The sequence below is a fragment of the Gopherus flavomarginatus genome, chromosome 22 (genome assembly GCF_025201925.1).
Source record: "Gopherus flavomarginatus isolate rGopFla2 chromosome 22, rGopFla2.mat.asm, whole genome shotgun sequence".
NCBI lineage: Eukaryota > Metazoa > Chordata > Testudines > Testudinidae > Gopherus > Gopherus flavomarginatus.
In genome coordinates this window covers 11175637-11197784 of record NC_066638.1, presented here as the reverse complement: position 1 = coordinate 11197784, position 22148 = coordinate 11175637, and the positions used below count along the sequence as shown (strand labels likewise).

General features: G+C 58.3%; 1 protein-coding gene across 4 annotated transcripts in view; it reads left to right on the top strand.

Annotated features, from left to right (window-relative positions):
• FGR (FGR proto-oncogene, Src family tyrosine kinase) overlaps positions 1-6259 on the top strand; it is a 37508-nt gene extending 31249 nt beyond the window's left edge. For 3 of the 4 annotated variants that reach the window (XM_050932025.1, XM_050932027.1, XM_050932026.1), the window contains exons 8-13: positions 1160-1324; positions 3072-3251; positions 3411-3487; positions 3728-3881; positions 4178-4309; positions 4836-6259. In XM_050932025.1, the coding sequence (XP_050787982.1) occupies positions 1160-1324; positions 3072-3251; positions 3411-3487; positions 3728-3881; positions 4178-4309; positions 4836-5044 (917 nt within the window). In that variant the 3' untranslated portion in view covers positions 5045-6259. Of the gene's footprint in view, positions 1-1159; positions 1325-2317; positions 2474-3071; positions 3252-3410; positions 3488-3727; positions 3882-4177; positions 4310-4835 lie in introns of all 4 variants that reach the window. The other variant, XM_050932028.1, reaches the window with a different exon arrangement.
• Positions 6260-22148: the final 15889 nt, after the last annotated feature.

Genomic DNA, 22148 nt, shown 5'->3' with positions numbered 1-22148 from the left:
GGGAGTTGAGGGCGTCAGTTGTGGTGCTGGCCTGTGCAGACCGAAGTAGGGACATGGGTGAGCTGGAGGGTGCCTGCTGCGCATCTTGGAGATGCCATTGGCCTTTCTGCCCCCTGCCCTGAAATCCACTGGCCTGACACCTTCGCCCCAGCCCCAGCCCTTGAGAGAAGCCCCCAGATCTGAGCCGGAGGGAATTCCAGCCTGTGGCAGCCGCAGAAGCAGGGGCTTTGGCTGAGTGGGGTGGAGATGCTCCTGAGCTGCCCCAGAGCGGGGGCTCGGGGAGATGTCTCCTTCTGCGCGGGATGAGCCCTTGGGGAACCTGTGCCTGGGTTGACGGGCCTCTGCTAATTCCTTGTGCTGCAAACGAAACTCGCCCCGGCTGGAGCTGCTGAGTTCACGCTCACCACAGCCCCTCTCCTCCCATCGTGCCTGCCTCCTTATCTAGCAGCATCCCCCCGCCCCCTGGCATCCTATGCCAGCCAAAACTGCTGAGGGGGGGCTCCTTTGGTCACTGCCCTCCCCCCCACCCCAACACTGATCACAGATGCCAGCCCATGGGAGCAATACACGGACCGAGGGGGTCAGACCAATGAGGGCTCTCCAGCAACCGCGCACTGGCTGGGAGACGGCCGAGCTCCGCCCTCGCCGTTCGGTGCTGGCCAAGGTGCCAGGTCCAGGACGGCTGGGAAACCCACTGCTCGGGGCCGGGCCGCCCAGGGAGTCAGGCCGGGCTCAGACTGGGGCAGCGCAAGCTTAGCAGGCCCCACTGGGGGGTAGAACAGAGCTCCGGCAGGCTCCTCTCCAAGACTCGCACTCAGCTGAACTCCTGTGTGATCCTCCCAATTGCAAAGCCCAGGCGTGACTCCTTAGGGGATCCCCTGCAATGAGCCCCACACCTGCTGCTGCTTCTCCTACAGCACAGGCCTGCTGCCCTCTGAGCAGGGCCCTGGCGTGACCCCCTGTGTGGGGCAGGTGAGAGGCGTGGCTGTCCTGACCCCCTGTGTGGGGCAGGTGAGAGGCGTGGCTGTCCTGACCCCCTGTGTGGGGCAGGGATGTTTTCTCTCTCTCCCTGCCCTCGAGTGCCTCATCTCTCCGTCTGTGCTCTCATCTCTTTCTCTCTTTCTCCTCGCTCCCTCCTTCCCTCGGCTCTGTCCGCAAGAGCGAGCTGCAGGCCTGTGCTGCCGCCTGGCCGTGCCGTGCCACAAGGGGATGCCCAAGCTGGCAGACCTGTCTGTCAAAACCAAAGACGTGTGGGAGATCCCGCGAGAGTCGCTGCAGTTGATCAAGAAGCTGGGCAATGGGCAGTTTGGGGAAGTGTGGATGGGTAGGACTCTCCAGGCGAGCGGGGGGGGCTGAGCCAGGAGGGGAGGGGAGAACCCCAGGCCTGCAACCAACCAGGGCGAGGGGAGGCACACCAAAGACTGGATCCATCCAGGGCATCCTAGAGACACAGCAGGAAGAGACAGGGCTGCTTGTTGGCGTGAGACTTCATGAGCTATCTGCAGGGTCTCCTGGTTAGCAATCTCGGCAGAACTAACTGAGCCCTGGGGACTGAAATCCCTTCTCACCGCTCGGGCTGGCTGGCCAGGCCAGGGCGCGGGGGCACCACTTCTTTGCTGTGGATGCGTGGGGGGGCTTCCCTCCCCAGACTCTCTCCAGCACGAGCGTCTCGCTCGCACACACGGGAATTGGCTCAAGGAAACATGCTGCTGAAAGCCATCAGGGGAGTTGCCCTTGGATCCAGCCTAGTGCCACCCCTCCCCTGCTGGTGGGGAGCACCTGATCGCCTGCTCTGGGTTGCTCTCTGCTGGCTCTAGGGCCTGGGACAGCAATCTGTGGAGGGAGGGAAGAAATCAATCAATTAATCCAGACTCAGCCTGGCCTCCAAGCCAGCTGCATGGCACTGCCATTTGCTCCTGGTTCTGCCCCACTGAGCAGCCAGGCCTGGCAGCCAGTAACTCCTCTCTGTGCACCTGTCCGGAAGGCGGGTCTGAGCAGCCATAACTGATCTGTCCTCTTGTCGGGGAGGTGGGGGCTGCAGGGCAGATCCAGGCCAGACCCGTGTACCCATGGGGAGACCCTGCCCTGGCAGGACAAACCCACCCCTGCTATGATCCTACACGTTGCATCCCGGGAATGCAGGTGAACAGCGCCAGCTGGTGGACAAGTCAGCCGGTGCCAAGGCAGGCGATCAGTCAGAGCCTGGGCTCCCGTCCTCCACCTCTCAGCCCTTGTGCATGTGCATGCCAAATTCATCCCATTCTCCACTCCCCCCTTCCTCTCTCCCGCCTCCTCCCCGTCATCCCATCCCCTGCAGAGTTCAATGACGGTCTGTGCCATCTACTAACCCGGGTATGCCCCAATATGAAGCCTCAGACTATGAGCCTGTCTAAAGACGCCTGGGAAATAACACGGGAGTCCGTAAGCTTGGACAAGAAGCTTGGCATGGGCTGTTTTGGAGATGTCTGGATGGGTAAGGCGGGCACCTTGCAGCGGGAGGCCGGGGCCGGGGCCAGAGGCTGGTTATTGCAGGGCTGGGAGAGGCTGGGGGGAGGGGGGTGATTCCATCTGGTCCCCACCAGACCCATGGTGGGGCACGACTGAAGGTCTCCTCCCGTCAGATGTGGGGAGGGGGTCTCAGAGAAGCCTCTCTGAACTTTTCCAGCCCATAGGGGAGTGGGGGAAGGGAATTTGCCCCATTCCAAGTGGGGCTCCTACACTGGGGGGAAGCCTCTGTGGGGACTTTCGCCCCCCATCCCTGAAATGGGGTGAGACATGGGCACCCACGGCCTGTCCTGGGATGGGTGGGGGCATGAGACACAGGCATCCCTTGCCCATCCCATGTTGGGGGGCAGTGCTGATCTGGGGGTCTCTGCAGGGAAGGGGTGCAAGTGACTAAGGGTCTGCTATGTACCCTGGGAGTGACGAAGGTTTCTCTGCTGGGCTCTTCATCCTGGAGGCATCCCTCCCCCCCACCCCCCCAAGCTGGCACTGACTGACCCCCACCTGCATTGCCATTGCCGGTCGGGACGGGCGCGCCGTGACGCTGTCCCCCTTCCCGCTGGCTCCAGGCACGTGGAACGGCACCACCAAGGTGGCAGTGAAGACGCTGAAGCCGGGAACCATGTCCCCGGAGGCCTTCCTGGAGGAGGCCCAGATCATGAAGCTGCTCCGGCATGACAAACTGGTGCAGCTGTACGCCGTGGTGTCGGAGGAGCCCATCTACATCGTCACCGAGTTCATGAGCCAGGGTGAGAGCATTGGCGGGAGGGGGGGCATTGGCAGATTGGCTTCCTACCCCAGCTGTGTCTGCACCAGGGCAAGGGACTTGGCGAACGCTGACTTCTAGCTGGGGGTTGGGGGCAGGCCTGGAGGCTCACGTCCTGATGTCCCCCTCTCCCCTCCCCCAGGGAGCTTGCTGGATTTCCTGAAGGACGGGGATGGCCGGTTCCTGAAGCTGCCCCAGCTGGTGGACATGGCAGCCCAGGTACAGGGGATGGGTCCTGGTGGGGGCGGGAAGCGGGAATCGCCAGGGCTGGGGATCCAACATCTGGCCAGGTCTCATCTGGGAGGGGGCTCCTTGCAACCTGCCCAGCCCAGCCGCATCCTGAGTGGGGAGGGGCTGGGACTAACCCCCAGGAGGTGACGGGGGGTCTGCATCCCAGTCAGGCTGGGCAGGGGCTTGCCCAGGGCGCCAGCGTTCTCACCACACACTCCCCGCCCGCAGATCTCGGCTGGCATGGCCTACATCGAGCGGATGAACTACATCCACCGGGACTTGCGTGCTGCCAACATCCTGGTGGGCGACAACCTGGTGTGTAAGATCGCGGACTTTGGCCTGGCCCGCCTCATCGAGGACAATGAGTACACGGCGCGCCAAGGTGGGCCTGGCTGCGGGGGGGCAGGGCTCTCGGGCTGTGCCCAGGGCTGGGAGTGGTTGGGTTCCCCTCTGCCCCAGATGGACCATGGGGCAGAGTGACCTCCCCAACCCCATCCTCCCACAGCACCCGCATGCCAACACTGGGGGAGGCGAAGGGGCCACGGATCCCCCGCTGGCGTTGGGTCTGAGGAGCCCTGCGCCCTAGCTGGTGGCGGCATGCTGCCCCAGGGGAGCCTGCCCCTGCGATGGTCTCATCCCCTGCCCCAGCCTCATCTCATCCACCTCGCCTCCTCGCAGGTGCCAAGTTCCCCATCAAGTGGACAGCCCCGGAGGCTGCTCTCTATGGGAGGTTCACTATCAAGTCGGACGTGTGGTCCTTCGGCATCCTCCTGACTGAGCTCGTCACCAAGGGCCGCGTGCCCTACCCAGGTACGGCTGTCTGGCATCAAGAGGCAGCCGCTGGCTCTGCCCCCTCTTGCTGGGGTTGTTCGTTAGTGGGGGCTGTGGGGACTTGTGCTGGTCCAGGGGAGGGAGCAGGGTCTAGTGGTTAGAGCAGCAGCCTAGGCATTGGGTCTATTCCCAAGTGGGAGGAGTGGTGGTTAGCGGGGTCTATGACTGGCTCTGCCACTGGCCTGTGGAGTGACCCTGGGCAACTCACAGCCCCACTCTGTGCCTCAGTTTCCCCATCTGTAAAAGGGGATAATGCTGCTGACTCTGTTGGGAAGTGCCTGGAGAGCTGCTGATAAGCGCTATAGAGGAACCAGGCAGCATTATTAGCGGTTAGAGCAGTGGGGCCTGCCAGTCAGGACTCCTGGGTTCTCTTCCCATCACTGACACTATTGATGTGACCACTTCCCTCATGCCTCAGCAGGGTGGGGCTATACCACGTCCCTCCCTCCCCTAGGAAATCCCCATCATTAATGCCCACAACTCAGCCGCTGTCCTTGTTGCTCAGGCATGAATAACCGGGAGGTGCTGGAGCAGGTGGAGCGGGGGTACCGCATGCAGTGCCCCAGCAGCTGCCCCCAATCCCTGCACGAGTTGATGGTGCAGTGCTGGAAGAAGGAGCCCGAGGAGCGCCCCACTTTCGAATACCTCCAGTCCTTCCTGGAAGACTATTTCACTGCCACAGAGCCTCAGTACCAGCCGGGGGACAACCAGTGAGCCCCACTCTCTGAGCCAACCGGCCATGCCCAGGGGCCCTTCTCTGCAGCGGCTGCACCGGGCCAGGACTTCCCAGGTGGCACTAGGCCAGGACTCACCATGCCAGCCAGCCGTGCCCAGGCGGCACCAGGCAAGGACTTCCCTCTCTGGACAATCTGGGCCAGACCCTTTTTTTATAGTCCCCTTTTGGGGGTTTTGTTACTTTCCTGCCATCTGCGCTCCCCTCGCTCTGCCCCAGGGCGGATGGTGCTTTGCACAAATGCCTCCTATTCTAATGAGGATCCCAGCCCAGGGCCATTCTTGAGGAGGTGGGGAGCTGAGTGAGGCTGCCCTGCAGCCCCCTTGTTGCTCTCCCATGGAGAAATCTCCCCCTCCCATTTCCAGCTGCCTTCAACACCTACCTCTTAATGCGAGAGGTTTTTTTTTTTTCCCCTGGGGAGCAATGAGGCCATGCTGCCCGCAGGGGCCAGAGGCCAGCCCAGCCTGCAGACATTGGCCCCCTGAGCTTGGAGGGATGCTCTCAGTGTGGGGGCCCTGGGTTTCGGAGGTGGCAGTGGCCGGTCCTGCTGCGCCTCAGTGGCCTTGGACTGGGCTGGGTCAGGGCCATCGTCCCCCAACTGGATTGCAGCAGCTTTGGAGTGTGTCCGTCAGGTCATTCTCTCCTGGGGCTGATGTCTGCACCCTGTCTCCAGCCCCCCAACTCTTGAGCGTCAGACATGTGTTGTCCCGCTCCGCCCGCCTGGCTCTGGCCAGCTGCTGGTGGCGCCAACTCCAGGAGGGGGGCACCATCTGCCACAAGTGCCTGGGGCAGAGGAGGGGGTCTTTGCTTCCCATGGCCTGGGCACCCCACGGCACCCCCAAACTGAGTCAAAGACCTTGCCGAAGCTCCTCACCTGCCATGGAAGGCTTGGATGGAGGCTGGGAGAGGGGATGTGTGGAAGGTAACCGGTTCCCCCCCTCGCAGCCCAGGCAGGTACCCTTACCCCCAGAGGGTGGGGACAGGTGGGTGGGGGTCCTTCCATCTCTAGGAGCCCCCATCTCACTCGGGGGCTAGGGCAGGCTGTTGCCCAGCTTGTGCCATCACGGCGAGCCCCTCGCTGCCAGTCCTAACGTGCTGTGGAACCTGTGGGGGCAGAAGCCCATTGCTGGCCGCTCCCCCAGGGAGTCTTCAAGCCTCCTTGGGTAGCATTACAAAGCCTGGGGGTCAGGAAGTGTCTCCAGCTCATCTAATCATCTCTTGTGGCAGGGACTAGCACGGCACCCCCCCGCCACCGTTGGAGTACCTGAGGCCAGGGGCACACTCCGGACTATTGGGGCGCGTGGATGTAGGGCCACCATGGCGTGGCCCCCGTCCTGTGCGTGTGCCCAGGGGGCCTGCACTGGGGTCCCATGGGGCAGCCAGCTAGCACATGGGAAGGACGGGGCGGAGTGGAGGGGTGACCCAGCTGCCGATTTCTTTGCTGAGAAGCTTGGCCCTTTGCTTGTTCCCCAGCTCCCAGGAAGTCCCTAACGGACAGATGGAAGCCAAGCCCCATGTCTTCTCTGCCCTAGCACAGCCGGGGGGTGGGGGGGAGGGGACTAGATACTCCCATCTCCATTCCCCACGTGTGGCCCCCAGTTGAGCATTGCTGCCCTGAGGCCTGCGATGTGGCTCGGCCCTGGCGATTGCACCAGCAGGAGGTGCTCCCCTCCCGCCCGTGTGCCCCTGGGGCCTTGCACCCTTTTGTATGTGACTTTCCGCCAAGCTGTTCGTTTATTTATAAGACTTTAACAAATCCCTTTGCCCTCCTCTCGGGGAGGAGCGGGTCCCAGTGCTCCCTGGGGCTCAGGGAGCCAGCTGGGAAATGTGTGTGTGGGGGGATATTCTATGTTTTTCCTCTCTTTCCCAGCTTGTAATTCTTGCTTTTGTTTCTTTTTCTTAGCCAGAACCAAATTGTTAAAGCCATAAACTGCTGCCCAGGGGAGGGGAGCAGGCAGTGCCAAATGCTTCTGAAACTGGGGGGAACAACCCCAAGGCTGGGCTGGGGAGGTGCCTAATTTAGCCTTGTGGGGGGCAGATGTGTGTCCCTCCCTAGGAATCTCAGGCCCTGTTCCTACTGGAAGGCACTCAGGGGCAGGGAGGTCATTTCCCCCTCGGCGAGCCCAGCCCCTGCATCTCATGCTAAGGGTGGAGTAAGGCTCCACTCTGGACCAGCCTCAGTGGAGGGGTCGGGGGACAGGAGCAGAATGTGAATGCAATTGGTGCGGGGGAAAGTGCCACCCACTCAGCCTGAGTCTCAGAGAGGCCAAGTTCCCTCAGCTCCCCCGTTGAGCCAGGGCTGCGTCCAGGGTGTGGAGCCCCTCTGAGCCAGGCACCGTGGTACTGGAGCCCTCTTTATTCCAGGGCATAATTTATAACCATTAACTTTAATTCTCCTTTGACAACATCCAGCAGAGGGGTCTGACCTTGCTCCCACAGCCAGCCTAGGGGGGCTCGCTCCCTGCCGCTGCGGGCTCTGGTCCTTGATCGGGAGATGGACACAGGGCCACGGGCCAGCCTTTGGCCCATCCACCCAGCTACAGCATAGAGCGTTCGAGGCCGCGCCTGCCTGTGGGAGTTCTGCCGAGGCTCCCTGCCCATGCTGCGATGGTTTTTTTAAAATTGATCTGTAAATAAAGAGAAATAAACCTTTCTAACAAGCAGGGCATGGCGTGGTTCCCTGGGGTACCTGCAGGCGTACAGCGCTGCTGGGGTTTGGAGTGGGGAGCTCTGAGCCCACACGAGTTAAAGGACCAGGCTGTCGGCTCTAGGGGCTCAGGGTTAAGTCCGAGATTAAAATAGGTTGTGTTGAAGGAAAGGGATTCTGGCCTAAACCAGGCCCCTCCCCCTCCCCCTCCCCGAGAGGCTCCAGGCTGGAATAGGCAGGAGAGCTGGGGGTCCTGGTCGAGCTGGGGAGGGAAGCCCGGGGCTGCTGGCTGGCAGGCCCCATGGACGTTGACAGAAGCAGCACGCAGATGCAGACCCAGCTGGAATTGCAGAGGCTGGGTGTGTGGCAATGCGGGTCTGAACTCCCCCCTCTGCCACAGGCTCCCGGTCCCTTTGCCCAAGGCCCAGAGCAGCAGGCCCGTCCCTTTGCGGTAAGGGAGCAGCTTGCAGGAGGCTCTGCGCCCAGAATGGCACAATTCACTGCACCGGTGAGAGGGAAGCTGGGAGCGAGATGGTCCCAGCTCCCGGCCTTTCCCCCTCCTAGCCGCAGCTCCCCCCACCAGCTCCTCCGCTGTGCGCTGGCACCGGCTGCAGTTGCTGAGGAACAGGCCCTAAAGCTGCTCTCGCCTCCCCCCAACTGCCAGGGTGTTAAAATCCTCCCTAAAATCCATCTGTGGAGAGGCCATTTGGTACAGAGCTGCTTCCCAGGAGCCGAGATTAACACCAGTCCTGGCTGGAGAGACAGCTGGGCTTTGCTGCTGGGGGGGGGGGGGGGGGGCGGTTCTCAGGCTAGAATACAAATGGCTAGAGCCCCAGGTGAGAGCGGCAGGGGCTGGCGAAGGGAAAAGCCGGCCCCATGCAAACAGCTGGGCCACGTGGCTCCTAGCAGGCCCAGATGTGGCAGATCATGTTCCGTGCAGTCAGCTAACACCCCCGGAGCCCCACGCCTGCCCAATGACGCATGCACACACACTGTCAGGCAGGCTGGTTGGCCGCTCTACCAGGTCTTCCGTGCTCCCAGCCAGAACCCTCCGCCTGCCCTGCTGAGCCCAGGGCTTTGCACAGTGAACACAGATTTATGCCCACTGGGCCGACGGAGGCCGAGCCCCAGCAGCCTCCCTTCTGGCGGGAGTCAAGCCTGCGGCAGAGAACGGCCCCTGTGCAACGCACACGCGTGTGTGTTTGTGCTGGTGGGGGGAGAGTTGTGGATGGCTACAGCCCCCCCACCTGTATGGCAGGAGGCTCCCCCCTAGTGGCCCTACTCAGATTTGCACCATAAAAGCTATTTTTTTAGCTGCCTCCTGGCACAGAGCAGCTGCTCGGTGTCTTTGCTATGGAAGGAAGGGAGGAAGTTCTAATCCTTAGAACTGCACAGCCATCTTGTGGGGGGAGCTGTGCAGGCCCGGGGCTGAGCAAACAAGGCCCCCTATAAATAACTCTCCTTGCGACCGCGGGGCCTCAGGCGGGGTCTGGCATTCAAAAGCACCCCTGGAAACGGCAGGTTTATCAGAGACAGAGCTAAGGGGCAGCGAATTCGACAGCCTAGGGGTCATCCTCAGCACAGGCAGCCTCCTGCTGACCTGAGCTGTCAGGCTGGGATGTCTAAAAGACAGGATCTCAGCTAGCCACAGCATGGATTGATCCCTCCATTGCCGTCCTCTCTCCGGCTACATGCTGTACGCCCTTCCCAGCAGCTCTCTGCCACAGTCCTTTCCCTATTACGCCTCCGCCTACCCACTGTTTCCCTGTCCCCCGCAGCACCCCCCCGCAGGGGAAGGGTCATGGAGGCAAAACACAGTAGGAAGCTGCTGCCTCTCCTCGCGGCGCAGGGCAGGGAGGGACACGACTGTGCCTTCCAGGCGGTTGGGTTAGCTCCGTGAGGGAGCTGGCTGCAGTTTGCTGATGCAGAGTGGGCCCGAAGGGGGCTGCTCCCCGGTTGGAAGCTCTGAAGAGCCAGAGGGTGTCAAGGACAGGGTAAGGGAAGCGCTAATTAATGCTGGTGCTTAGCAGTGACACCAGATTCAGGCCCTGATCCTGCCCCCGGGCCCAGGCCAGGGCTCTGCCCCAGCCTATGCGCTCACTCTGGAATCACTGGCCCTGCTTAGACGGCGATTCAAGGTGGGATGGTCGTTGGCCACTGCAGACACAGCTCCTGCCTTACCACGGGTTACGCCGGCTCCCCCAAGGGCTCTAAGAGGATCACCTGGCATGAGTTAACACCCGTCTCATCCACACTAGGCTTCACAGCCCTGTTTACTGCCACACGCTGACACCACGTCTTAAGGCCTCTCTGGACAAGGCTTGTGGGCTCGGCGCTGCTCCCCACATGAGGCTTCCTGCCGTGGTCTCGTTAGATTAATTCCCAATCTGCCTGCGAGGTCACAAGCTGGGGGGCAGCAGCACCAGCACCACCCAGAAACAGCTGCTCGCTGCCAGGGCATCCTGCAGGCTCTGCGCTGCTCCTCTCCGGGGGTGAGTCAGCCTATGGGTGTGGGCAGGGCAGGGCAGGGGGAATATTTCTGGGTTTATTGGGCAGGGGGAGCAGCCCTGGGGCGTGTCCGTTGAGCGGAGAAGGTGTGTCTGGTAACCAGGCCTGGTGGGGAGGATTGAAAAGGCTGAGACGCGTCACCTTCCATGGGGTGGCAGCATTTGTTACCATTCAGCGAAGGGGCCCTAGGTCCCCTGGCTTGAGGTTGGAGGGGAAAGGGTTAACCTGCTGTGCACCAGGCCTGACTGCAGGGCAGTGTAGGGCCCAGCTGTGGCCCGTTAATTAATTCCCCAGCACAGGAGCAAAGGGTGCATCTGGCAGGACCAGCTGGAGGCGGGGGCTCTGGAGCGAGCTTGACTGGCCATGGGGGTCGCTGTCTGGAGAAGGCCCAGTGGGACTTTGACCTGGTTTTCAGTGCCTGTACAGCTCTCAGCCTTCAATAGAAACCCCAGGCCCCAGCTCTGAACCAAGCAGGAATCAGGATCTTGTTCTGGTTTCTTTACACTGAAATGCACCTCTTTGACCCCTTGGCAACCCTGCGTGTGTAACCCACACGCCTCCTGGGTGGGTTGTTCTGGCCCAGCTAGTGGCTCCGAGACCACTTAGAGAGAGTTCAATGAGTCTGCTCTACGGCCTGAGCTAGCAGCCAGGTGGCTTTCAGCTCAGCGGAAGAGGCTCATGCACTAAACTCCAGAGATCCCGGGTTCAATCCTGATGACCAGGCTCTATCATTCTGCTTGGTCAACCCAGCTCTGACCTGCTAGCCACCTCCTCCATGATCCCTGATCAGAAAGAGTTAGGAAAAGCCTTCAGTGCCACACTGGTCATCACGGGCGGTGAGAATCCGGGCACAGACGAGACTCCCGGAGGGTGTAAGCAGTGGGCAGCGATTCACCAATACACCTCAGGTAACCCTGAAAAGTGTCCCAGTGAGAGACCTCCTAGGAGTAACTGAGTAAAATGGGCTCCAATGCTCTTGTAGAGAGGGGACGCCTGCCTCCCCACGTTCCTGCTGGGGCAGCTGTTTCCGCCGCCCCTTGGGCACATGGCTGCCGTTCCTAGGGGCATTGCTGCAGTGCTGGGCTGGGAATCTCTGGCCTGGGAGACGCCTGGTACGGCTGAGCACAGCTGCTCAGGTGATCTCAGCCTCTCCCCACCCCGGCTGCCCAACCCCTCCGGTGAGCAGGTGCCCCCAGAGCAGCGTGTCCCCTGGGCTGTGCTTGGCAAACAGACTTCCCCTGAACCTGCCTGTGTTTCGCCCGCCTGCTTTCTGCCTGGTGGCAGCAGCGTAGCCGTGAGTTAGTGCAGGCAGGAGAGTGTGCCAACCAGCCTGCTTTGCGCTGCGAAAGCCCAGGGGCAAAAGGCACTGGGAGCGGCCCAGGAGAGACATGAAATCCCTGCAGCTTCCCAGCCTCAGCCCCCTGCTTGACAGCTCTGCCCCAGCCTCGCTACCTGCTTTCCGCCCAGCTCCCCAGGGCCAGCGCTGCCCAGGCAGGCTCCTAAAGCACCCAAGGGCAGCGTCTCGGTGTTGGAACCAGGGCACCGCCTGGAGCCAAGGGGGCTGAGCTAGGAAAGCAGCTTGTCTTGCAAGGACAACTCGAAGGACTGCCCCGGCCCATGGCAGCTGTGGCCGTAGGAGTGAGGGGAACGGGCTGGCAAAGCCCGATGTGCCAGCTCTGCTGAGGGGCTGCAGTGCAGCAAACACACAGACACACACAAGCACACATCCATGCAGACACAATCCTGTGTACATGCCTGCAGGCTCTCTCAGAAGGTGTGTAAGCACAAGTGTGCATGAAGACACATACACTGGGGTTCTGACGTACATCTCCCCACACTGCTGTACCTTCCTGCGTACGCACACGAGGCACTGTTGTTGTTCCTGGCTTGCTGAGGGCCAGGAGCGTACGTGGAGCATTAGGATACACATGGGGGCACGTGGGGCCCTGTGGGAAAGAGCTTCTCATCCACATTGTGCATACAGCTGTGTGCCTGCCTCTGAGCAATCGTCACCATAGACGCACATGGTTATGGGCATGTGCAATATACAGGGGCAGTCACATATTACATGTGTGTGCAGACACATTGCACAGATGCATGCTGCACTCTCACGGCATAGAGGTGAAGAGCCACATATCCATACCCTGTGCATGTGTGCACAGAAAAGAGGTGCACAAGCACATATCGTGTACATGCAAACACATGCACTCGCACAGTACACATGCGCGCACACACACACCGTGCATGAGACTGTACGTAGATGTGCGTACATGCCTATGTTCACCATGTGCACGAGTGCCCAGGTGTGCATGCACACTCACGCATGCTCACACATATGTCTCTTGCACACATCCCCATCAGTGCACGCATTGCAGGGGCTGCCACTGGCCTCCAGCCCCTGCTTGCTGACCCAGGGAATCGCCGTGGGCCCTCCTGGGATCCCTGTCAGACAGAGTGCCCCCCACTTCAGCAGCTCTTCCAGAGGGTGAGGTCACCCATCCTAGGGGCATTGCAGATCCAGGAGACTGTCAGTTCTCCCTGTTAACTCTGCCTGCGGCCCCCCCCCACCCCCCGCAGCCCACACTGCAGCTGCCCCCTCTCCCCTTCAGAATTCTGCACAGCCAAGTCCTTGGCCTCTCATCACCTCCTGGAAGAACAAAGAGAACCTTTGACCTCTCTGCTCCCCCCCCCCATCACCCCGAGGGAGGGAGTGGGCATGCAGCCATTCTGGGCTCAGCCCTGCTGTTTGAAGTCTCAAACAGGCTCGGATGCTTAATTGCACCTGGCGGTTTCCTGTTGCACAGAGGAATTTATAGAGCAGGGTTGGCTTCCAGGGTAGGGGGCAGAGAAAATTGATGTCGTTCCCATCTGTACCCCAGCCAGGCAGCCATTTAGGGCACCTGTAAAGAGGGGCCGTAAAGAGAGGCAGATGGGAAGGAGGGAGCAGGGCTCAGGCAGCAGATGGATGATGAGAGGGAAGGCTCCTCCGGCTGCATGCCAGGCCTGCGTGCTGTCTGCGCATGGGTCCACCATGCCCTGCAATCACAGGCCCTGGCTGGGTTTGCCTGCCCAGCCCAGGCAGGACCCTGCCCTATGGTGCAGCTTGCAGGGCTCTTGTGAATTCTTCCCATCTACGGGGCAGCTGCTCCCTTGGGAGACTGTTTCCCAGCCCCATAGATCCCAGGGGCAGGGGAGCACTCCAGCCAGCAATGGCCTTGTCGGAACTCCTCCAGAGCCCAGACGCAAGGGGGGAGGTGGAAACAGGGGTTCAGGCTGGGCCCATCACCCTAAATTCAGCCTGCATTTCCATTGGTCAGTTTCAGCCTCTTCCTTCTAGTTCTGCCCCCGCCACGGGGAGAGATCGGGGGAGACAAAGCCTGGGGCAGCGTTGTAACGGCATAGCCTAATGGTGGAGTAAGGGGTGGTTATACTGTCCTCACCCTGGTCTTGCTGACTCCTCCTGGTTCAGCCTCTCTGTCCCCGGTGGCTGTGTGGCCATGTCCAGCAAAGCAGAGGGGCTTCTCTGAGCTAGGGATCCCAAGGTGGGAGGGGCAGACTGCAAGGAGATTGGACGGCCCAGGCCGTCAGGACTGTCACTGTTCAGATCTCACCCCTGCCAGCAGTGACCAAAACCCATGGCCCAGCTAGCTGGTGGCACGTCGGCAGCCCACGTGCAATCCTAGAATTATAGCACCCTAGGGCTTTCATGAGCCTCCACCCTCAGCGTGATGTCAGCCCCCGGCAGCATGGGGTTCCCTGCTCACAGCAGGAGAGTCTCTCCTTCCCCCTGGAGAGGCAGTGTCAACAGGGCCTCCCCCCCACCCCCCCGGCCGGTACTTACTCAAGCAGCTGGAGTGGTGTTTGCATCCCTCCCCCGGGGCAGCAGGGTTTGGGGTTAATGCCCAGTTGGATGCAGGCAGCAGTCCACACCTCTGACTCCCCTAGACGCAGCTGGAGGGCTAGAAATCTTAGCGCTTGTCTATACAGGAGAAACGTACTGATGCTACTAGACCTGTGTAGTTAGACCAGATTAGTTCAACTGGATTCAGCCCCACTGGGGCCATTCTCATTTGGCATCACGGTGACTTTAATTTGGGTCGGCGTAAGGGTATGTCTACACTACAAACGCAGTTGTAATGCTGGAGTATAGGCACTTACTGCAGGGCTTTTCCTTTGCTGTAGTAAACCCAGCTATCCGAGAGGCGGGAGCGAGGGTCAGCGGAAGAATCCTTCTATCAGCTGAGCTGCGTCTACGCTGGGGTCAGGCCTAACTCACTTTGGAAGTAACTACACCACTTATGGCCACTTTTATTCCAAATGAGCAGGCCCACAGAGGGGGTTAATCTGGTTTAACTAATCCAGTTTAAATGCACACTTTTCATTAATCTGGATTAATTTTTTCTGGGCAGACAAACCCTTAATCCGGGGGCAGTCACATGACTCCGGGAGCTGGGGCCCCGTGATGTCTGTGCCTCCACCCAGCCCTGAAGCAGCACTCTTTGGTTGCCTAGATGCCTTTCTTAGTTCAGAGGCCGCAGGTGGCTGGGCCATACAGACCAAACTCTTCTCTTCCCCTTGCAAGGTGCCAGGCAGCGAAGAATCAGACCCAAGTTGTGGGGCGGGGGGGGGCACTCAGCACCTTGGAGGCCGAGCCCATAAGCGCACACTTCAGTGCGAACTGCACAACACAAAGGGGAACACCTGGATTATTATGGCTCTGTATTGCAGTAGTGGCTAGGGGCCCCCAGCCCTGCTGTGCCAGGCGCTGTACACCCATAGTCCTAGAGATGGCCCCTGCCCCACAGAGCTTCCCCCCAAACTATGAGAGGAGAGACTACACGTCCCTAACCAGGTTGGGGGCTGAGTGCTCCCACCATGCAGGCTCCAGGAAATTCAGTGGGCATTTCCGGGGTCCCTGGAGAAATTGCAGGATGGGACGTTGCCAGTAGCTGAAATCTCGCTGCAGCCTCCCCCTGGCATTTGTGGTCACAGCCTGACGCACTGAGGGATCTCTGGGGTGGTCCAAAAGGAGCTGAACCAGAAAGGCTGGTTAGTTACAGCTTATCTAGATTCCGGCAAGAGAGACCAGTCGGCACAGATGCCTGGGCTTAGCTCAATTGCATTTCTGCTTTGCAGTTCTACTTCCAGGGCCGGATCCTGCTCTCCCTCGCGGCAGGCTGGATTCACCGTGACTCCACTGGCGTCGGTGACGCATGCAGAGTCGTACCCTGCCTGCGACAGAAAGCTGAATCTGACCCCCCTTTCCAGGGGCTGTCAGCTCGGCACCTTTGCACAGGTGAAATTCACTTAACAAGGATAAAGATGCAAATCCATGAAATAGCCTTGCTGGGAGGAGGAATGCTAGCTAGCTCTGGGCTATCTGCACACGCACGGCCCCCACTTACTTCAGCCAGTGTAAATCTCCATGTGGACGCTCTGCTTTCAGCTGGGGCAGTTTGTTTCCGTTTAGCTTCACCCTGCTCCCGCTGGCTGAAGCTGACCTCCAGCAAGCACGAAATCTGAGCCTCCACACAGGGGTTTGCACCGATCGAACGGGACTAGTTTAAAATCGCACCTCTTGGAACATCAGCGCCAGCAGACGAGCCTTGGGTACAAGCACGTGAACTCTCCTGAGGAAGGTGGGTAAGTGTGGGGCTCAGGTTCCTGGGTCTGCTGCAGACTCCCTTGGTCTGTCTTGTCTATTTAAACTGCATAGGGCAGGGCTACATCTGTACCACACCTAGCACAAGGCCCCGACCTCGGTCGTCACCCACTAGGCGCTACTGTTCCAGAGGCAGAAACGGGAGCGACATCAAGCACGAAAATAGCACCCGGCAGAGCGGTTAGCAGGTGTGGGGGACACGCCTTGACCTTGCTCTCGGACAGCCCCCTGAGAACATGTGACTGCCCCACAGTTCCCACGCACACAGCCTGCCATCTATTCTGCCCACGCCAAACGGGCTGTGGTGGCAGGAGGATCTGTGCTGTCTCCAGGCCCCTCTGCCTGCCAGCCACTGCTGCAACGCCGACCTGCTGCCGCCATCCCTGGAGCACGGCCTGCACCCAGCTCGTTCCCAGTCCCTGAGAGAGGCAGGAGCGGATCAAAGGGTTTGGTTTAATCACGTGGAACTGGCCTGGCCTCCTGCCCTGCCCTCGGACCAGACTGCACAGGAGCGCTGCTGTTTGGGGGATTGATTTTCTGTTAATGACAGGCCCACTGGCTGGGGCTGGAGCTGTGAAATCGAACGCGGTTAGCTGCTTTTCCAGAAGGACACTGCAGGGAACAGGCTGCTGTTTGCTTCCGTTCCCCACATCCCCAGGGGCAACCCTCGTGCCTGATCAGAAGTGTTGCACGCTCTCCAGCTTTCTCAGACAGCCTCTCTTGGGGCATCCGGTCCAACCCTCTGCATCAGGCAGGGGGGACCCTGAGCTCTGCTCCCCACCACTCTCGGAGAAGGGAGCGAGATCTAGCGGTTAGAGCAGCAGGGTTGGGACTCAGGAGGGCCGGATACTATTCCTGGATTCGTCATGTGACATGGGCCAGCCGCTTCCTCTGCCATCTGCAAAGCTGGGGGAGGGCAGGGGGGAGGGAGGAAGGAGCCTTATCTGCCTAGCAGAGGGAGCTGTCAGAGTTCATTTGTCAATATTTACCAAGCTCTTTGAGATCCTGGTGCATCTGAACCCCTGATGGACATGGGAAGCCCTCAGCCCCTTCCCTGGAGGGAGCTCCGCCCGACTCCGAGTGCCATGGCTCCTGTCTGCTCCATGTGCAATGCCATCCTTTCTGGCCATCCCAGGGTGGGGTGCTGGGACGCTGAGGACAAAGGCTCTGTCGACTGGCCAGCGCCCTGCTCTGTGCATTCCCTAGGAGAGACCCTCTCCCTCCCCTCGCTGAAATGGCCTGGCTCCAGGAGAGCATCTTCCCTCTACCTCCCACCACCACTCTCCACATGGCTTCTCTTCCAGTTAATACTCCCCTCCCTTTGATCTGGCCAGTAGTGAGTTAGCCTTCCCCTGTGTGTGTGTTTTTCCCTTTACAGGAAGGCCCCATCTACACTAGGGAAGGAAAGCCTGCATCAGACTGAGGACTGTGTCTTTAAGGACTGAGCTTCCCAGACAGTGAGTCTGGGTGGGGCTCGGTTGTGGAAGTGGACACAGAAAGATGCCCATCTAGACCTGGCCTGGGTCAGCGGGCGCAGGCTCCAGAGCTGAAAAACAACCATGTAGACATTCTGAGCTCTGGGACCTTGCAAGGGGAGAGGGTCCCAGAGCTGGGGCTGTCATAAACAGATAGCTAAGGGTTAATGTCTCTTTCACCTGGAAAGAAGTAATCTGAAACACCTGACCAGAGGACCAATCAGGAAACAGGACTTTTTCAAATCTGGGTGGAGGGAAGTTTGTGTCTGAGTCCTTTGTTCTGGTCTTCTGTCTGACTCTCTCTTGGCTATGAGAGGATTTCTGTTTCCTGCTTTCTAATCTTCTATTTCCAAGTTGTAAGTACAAATATAGTAAGGCAGTAAGGTTTCTATTGTTTTCTTTTGTATTTACATGATATAGTTGCTGGAGTGTTTTAAATTGTATTCTTTTTGAATAAGGCTGTTTATTCATATTTCTTTTAAGCAATTGACCCTGTATTTGTCACCTTGATACAGAGAGACCATTTTTATGTATTTTTCTTTCTTTTTACATAAAGCTTTCTTTTTAAGACCTGTTGGAGTTTTTCTTTAGTGGGGAACTCTAGGGAATTGAGTCTGTGCTCACCAGGGAATTGGTGGGAGGAAGAAGTCAGGGGGAAATCTGTGTGTGTTAGATTTACTAGCCTGACTTTGCATTCCCTCTGGGTGAGGGGGGAAGAGAGATTAGCTCTCTGTACTTCTGTTTTCCAAGGCTGGAAACGGGGAGGGTTGAATCCCTCTGTTTAGATTCATGGAGCTTGCTTCTGTGCATCTCTCCAGGAACACCTGGAGGGGGGAAGGGAAAAGGTTTATTTCCCTTTGTTGTAAGACTCAAGGGATTTGGGTCTTGGGGTCCCCAGGGAAGGTTTGGGGGGACCAGAGTGCCCCAAAACACTCTAATTTTTTGGGTGGTGGCAGCTTTATCAGGTCCAAGCTGGTAACTAAGCTTGGAGGTTTTCATGCTAACCCCCATATTTTGGAAGCTAAGGTCCAAATCTGGGACTAGGTTATGATATGGTGGCAGTGGTGGGATAGATAGAATCTAGAAGCCAGTAGGAATATTATATTTTTCTTTTCTCTGCTAGGGGCTTTTAAGCAGAGACAGTTTGATTTTAAAAGGAACCAGAGAGATTTTTTTTTCTCTGCTCTCTCTTACAGTTTCTGGCTTGCATATTAAGCAAGGTACCATTAAGCTGTGACAAACGGGTCTTTTGTCACACAATAGCACTCCCATTAGGGGGCAATTACCAGCACTATACACATGCAAATAAAGTGGTTTTTCTGGTTTACTTTACATTGAAAAGATTAGCTAGAGGAAGAAAGGGAAAAAGGCACTGTTGCTAGGCAGACCCCAGGAGGCAACAGAGAACCTGCAGTTCAGAAGATAAACACCGGAGGACACCCCAACACAAGAAAACAGGAACCATGACTTCCGAGGAAAAAAGGGAGGCAGAAGAACAAATCAAAGAAGCTGAACACAGGCGACAACTGGAAAAAAGACAAAAAGAGGTGGAGCTGAAAGAAAAGGAAGAAAGCATCAAACTGGCAGCCTACAAAAGAGAACAAGCAGCCAACGAGGCAGCCCACAAAAGGAAACTAGAAGAAGAAGACATGGCCCACCACTGAGAAATGGAAAAACAACAAAAAGAAAGTGAAGAGAAGGAAAAACAGAGAAAACATGAACTGGACTTAGCGCAAGCTGGGCTGCATGCACCAGCCAATCCTAACAACCCTTCGCCAATTATGGTTCCACATCACAGGAAATTTCCCACCTACAAGGCAGGTGATGACACCGAGGCCTTCTTGGAAAATTTTGAAAGAGCCTATCTTGGATACAGCATCCCTGAAGACCAGTACATGGTAGAATTGAGGCCACAGCTCAGTGGACCTTTAGCAGAGGTGGCAGCTGAAATGCCTAAGGAGAACATGAACGACTATAAACTTTTTCAAACCAAGGCCAGATACAGAATGGGGATAACCCCGGATCATGCCCGTCGGCGTTTCAGAACCCAAAAGTGGAAACCAGATGTGTCATTTCCCAAACACACCTACTACGTTGGGAGGCCTGGATATCAGGACACAATGTTAAATCCTCGGAAGAACTGCACTTCCTCATACATGGAGCAGTTCTTGGATGGTGTTCCTGAGGACATAACATGGTACATACAAGATGGAAAACCGAAAAATCTCACCGAGGCGGGGGAGATTGGAGCCAAATGGATGGAAGTGGCAGAAAGCAAGAAAGCTACTGTCAAGGGGAACGAATACCCCAGAGGGCACACCGACCATAAACCCTACAACCGAGGGCAGCCAAAAACCCCACCTACAACCCAAGTAAAGCCACAGACACACTATTCTTCCACCTCACCAGTCTCCAGTAACTCACCTTGACCCAGTGACCATCAGATGGAAGATGCTTTAAGTGTAATGAACTGGGACATATCAAGGCCAACTGTCCAAAGAACCCCAACCGAGTGCAGTTCATTACACCACCATCACCCAAAAGATCCCCAGGCCCAGATGCCTCTCAAATACCCTTGGAGCTGAAAAACAACCATGTAGACATTCTGAGCTCTGGGACCTTGCAAGGGGAGAGGGTCCCAGAGCTGGGGCCCCAGCCCATACCCCGTGATCCTGAGTCAGCTGACCCCAGGCCAGCTGTGGGTCTTTTATCCCTGAGCAATGACTTTTGAGCAGCCCCTGGCACAGCTGTGGCCGTGAAGCCCCCTCCGCGCCAGGGTACTGCCGCCGTTTGGCTTGGACTTGCTTCCAGCAAAGCAAACCTGGGCGTCAGGCTGAGCGGGGGCTAGGGCGACCACCCTTGCTGAGTGGAAATAAGGGGAAACCGCGTGGAAAATAAGAGACATGGCTTTTTTTTAAGGGGCGTTTTAGAGAAACCCCATTTCCCATGGTGTATCATGGATTTTTCTTTCAAGTGGCCATTTCCACTGCCCTTCTCAGGAGCGTCAACTGACCATTTGAAATGGTGTTTCCTGTCCGCTTTAAAACATGGGCAGGGGGCCAGGTCAGTGCCAGCCAGCACCAAGCAATGGCAAAGGGTCCTCCCACAATGCACCAGTCACTGCAGAGACAGCCGGGCGAAATCTCCCACAGTCCAGTGCTCCCAGGAGCTATGGGGAAGGTACCCAGGGAGCCGTGCGGCTGCCAGGGGGGAGCATGGGGCTAATGGGATAAAGCCGTATGGCCTGCCATGGAATGTATAGAGCCTCATCTTACCGTGGCCACTAAGGGGTTAACAGATGGGCTAGCTGCCTCGACAGCTGTGGCTAATTGCTGGCCCAGCCAGAGCAAGGGGGATCAGAAGGCTGCAGATCAAAGGGGGAGGCCTAAGGAACTCCTGAAGCAGCAGAGTGGTAAGAAGTGGTCTAGGAAGTTGGACAGCTGAGAAAGTGAGTCTGGAAAATGGAGGGTGGGAAGCAGGCAGGGACTGTGAGGAACCTGGTCCTAGCTGCTTAATGCAGGGTGTGGGCTGGAACCCAGAGGACCGGCTGGGGTCCCCTGCCATCCCTAGCAAAGGAGGGTAGTAAAACCCCTTGGAGCAAAGAAGGCAGGACTCTGTGGGGGGCTGGGGCTGTCGACCCTTTGCTAGGGTCATTGGATTCCTGGTCTCTTCCTGGCCCCAGAAGGGGAGGTACCATAACTAACTTGGCTGGAGTCATAAGAGAAAGGCCACCTGGCATGAGGCTAAATGACTGTTGGTGGGAGAAACCGAGGCAGAGTCACCAGCACCATGAAAGGGCACTTGCTGGCAAAGGCAATCCTGGACAGCCCTCTAATTAGCCATTAGCGGCTCCCTCATGCAGGCGAGGCCTATGGGCTGGCTGCTGACCTCAGGCAGGGATGTGAACCTGAGTTACACAAATAAGCAACCCACAGAGGAAGCATGAGCCAGCCCCTACCCGCAGCACATCAGGAAGTAACCTTCCTTGGGGACAGAGTGTCCCAGAATTGCAGGGAGAATTTTCTTGCACCGTTCTCTGAAGCAGCTGGCACCGGGCACTGCTGAGGGCAGGCTGCTGGATGGCTCATTGAGCTGATGTCGCCTGGCAGTGCCTGTAGTCTGAAGGCTTTCCAGACACAGCGGGGCAGAGGCAAGTGTCCCCAAGAGAGCTCCCCATGAAGCCAGCCCAGCCCTGAGCCAATGCACTTTGAACCTCAGAGCAGTGGGCAAGGACAATCCAGCTCGTCTCAGCTGCCTTAGTGAGACGGAGGGCATGAGTCCAGCAAGCCACGCAGGCCTAGGGGCTGAAAGGTTTTCTAGCGGCGGCCTTTGGGGATATGTGCGGACGCAGCCTCGGGAGCCACTGAGCAGCTACAGCCTCGTACAGGGACCTAATCCAGTGTTTTTCCAGGACATCCTGCTGTTTCTCTGTGCCACTGGCAATCAGACACTTCGAAGCCCCGTCGCCAATGCTTGGGGCAAGGCCCCTGCTCAAGCCCTCTTCTCTCTGCATCTCCAAGGGGAGGGGAAAACTCCCTTCCCTGCCAGCCGTTTTCCATGCAACAAGTGTCTGAACACCAAAGAATTCTCCATTCTGGGACCACTCTCTTAGAGGGACCTTTCCCAGCATGTGCTTCTGCCAGCTGGCCCTTTAAATCTGGGGTGGGGGCTGGGGCCCAACCAGCTGCCGGCCTACGGGGGGTTCCTTTGCATCTGGCTGCTGCAGGCCCTGCAGCCCAGCAGGTGAGGATCCTCAGCGCCCCCTCCTCTCTTTTCCCCTTCCCCTTTTCCCA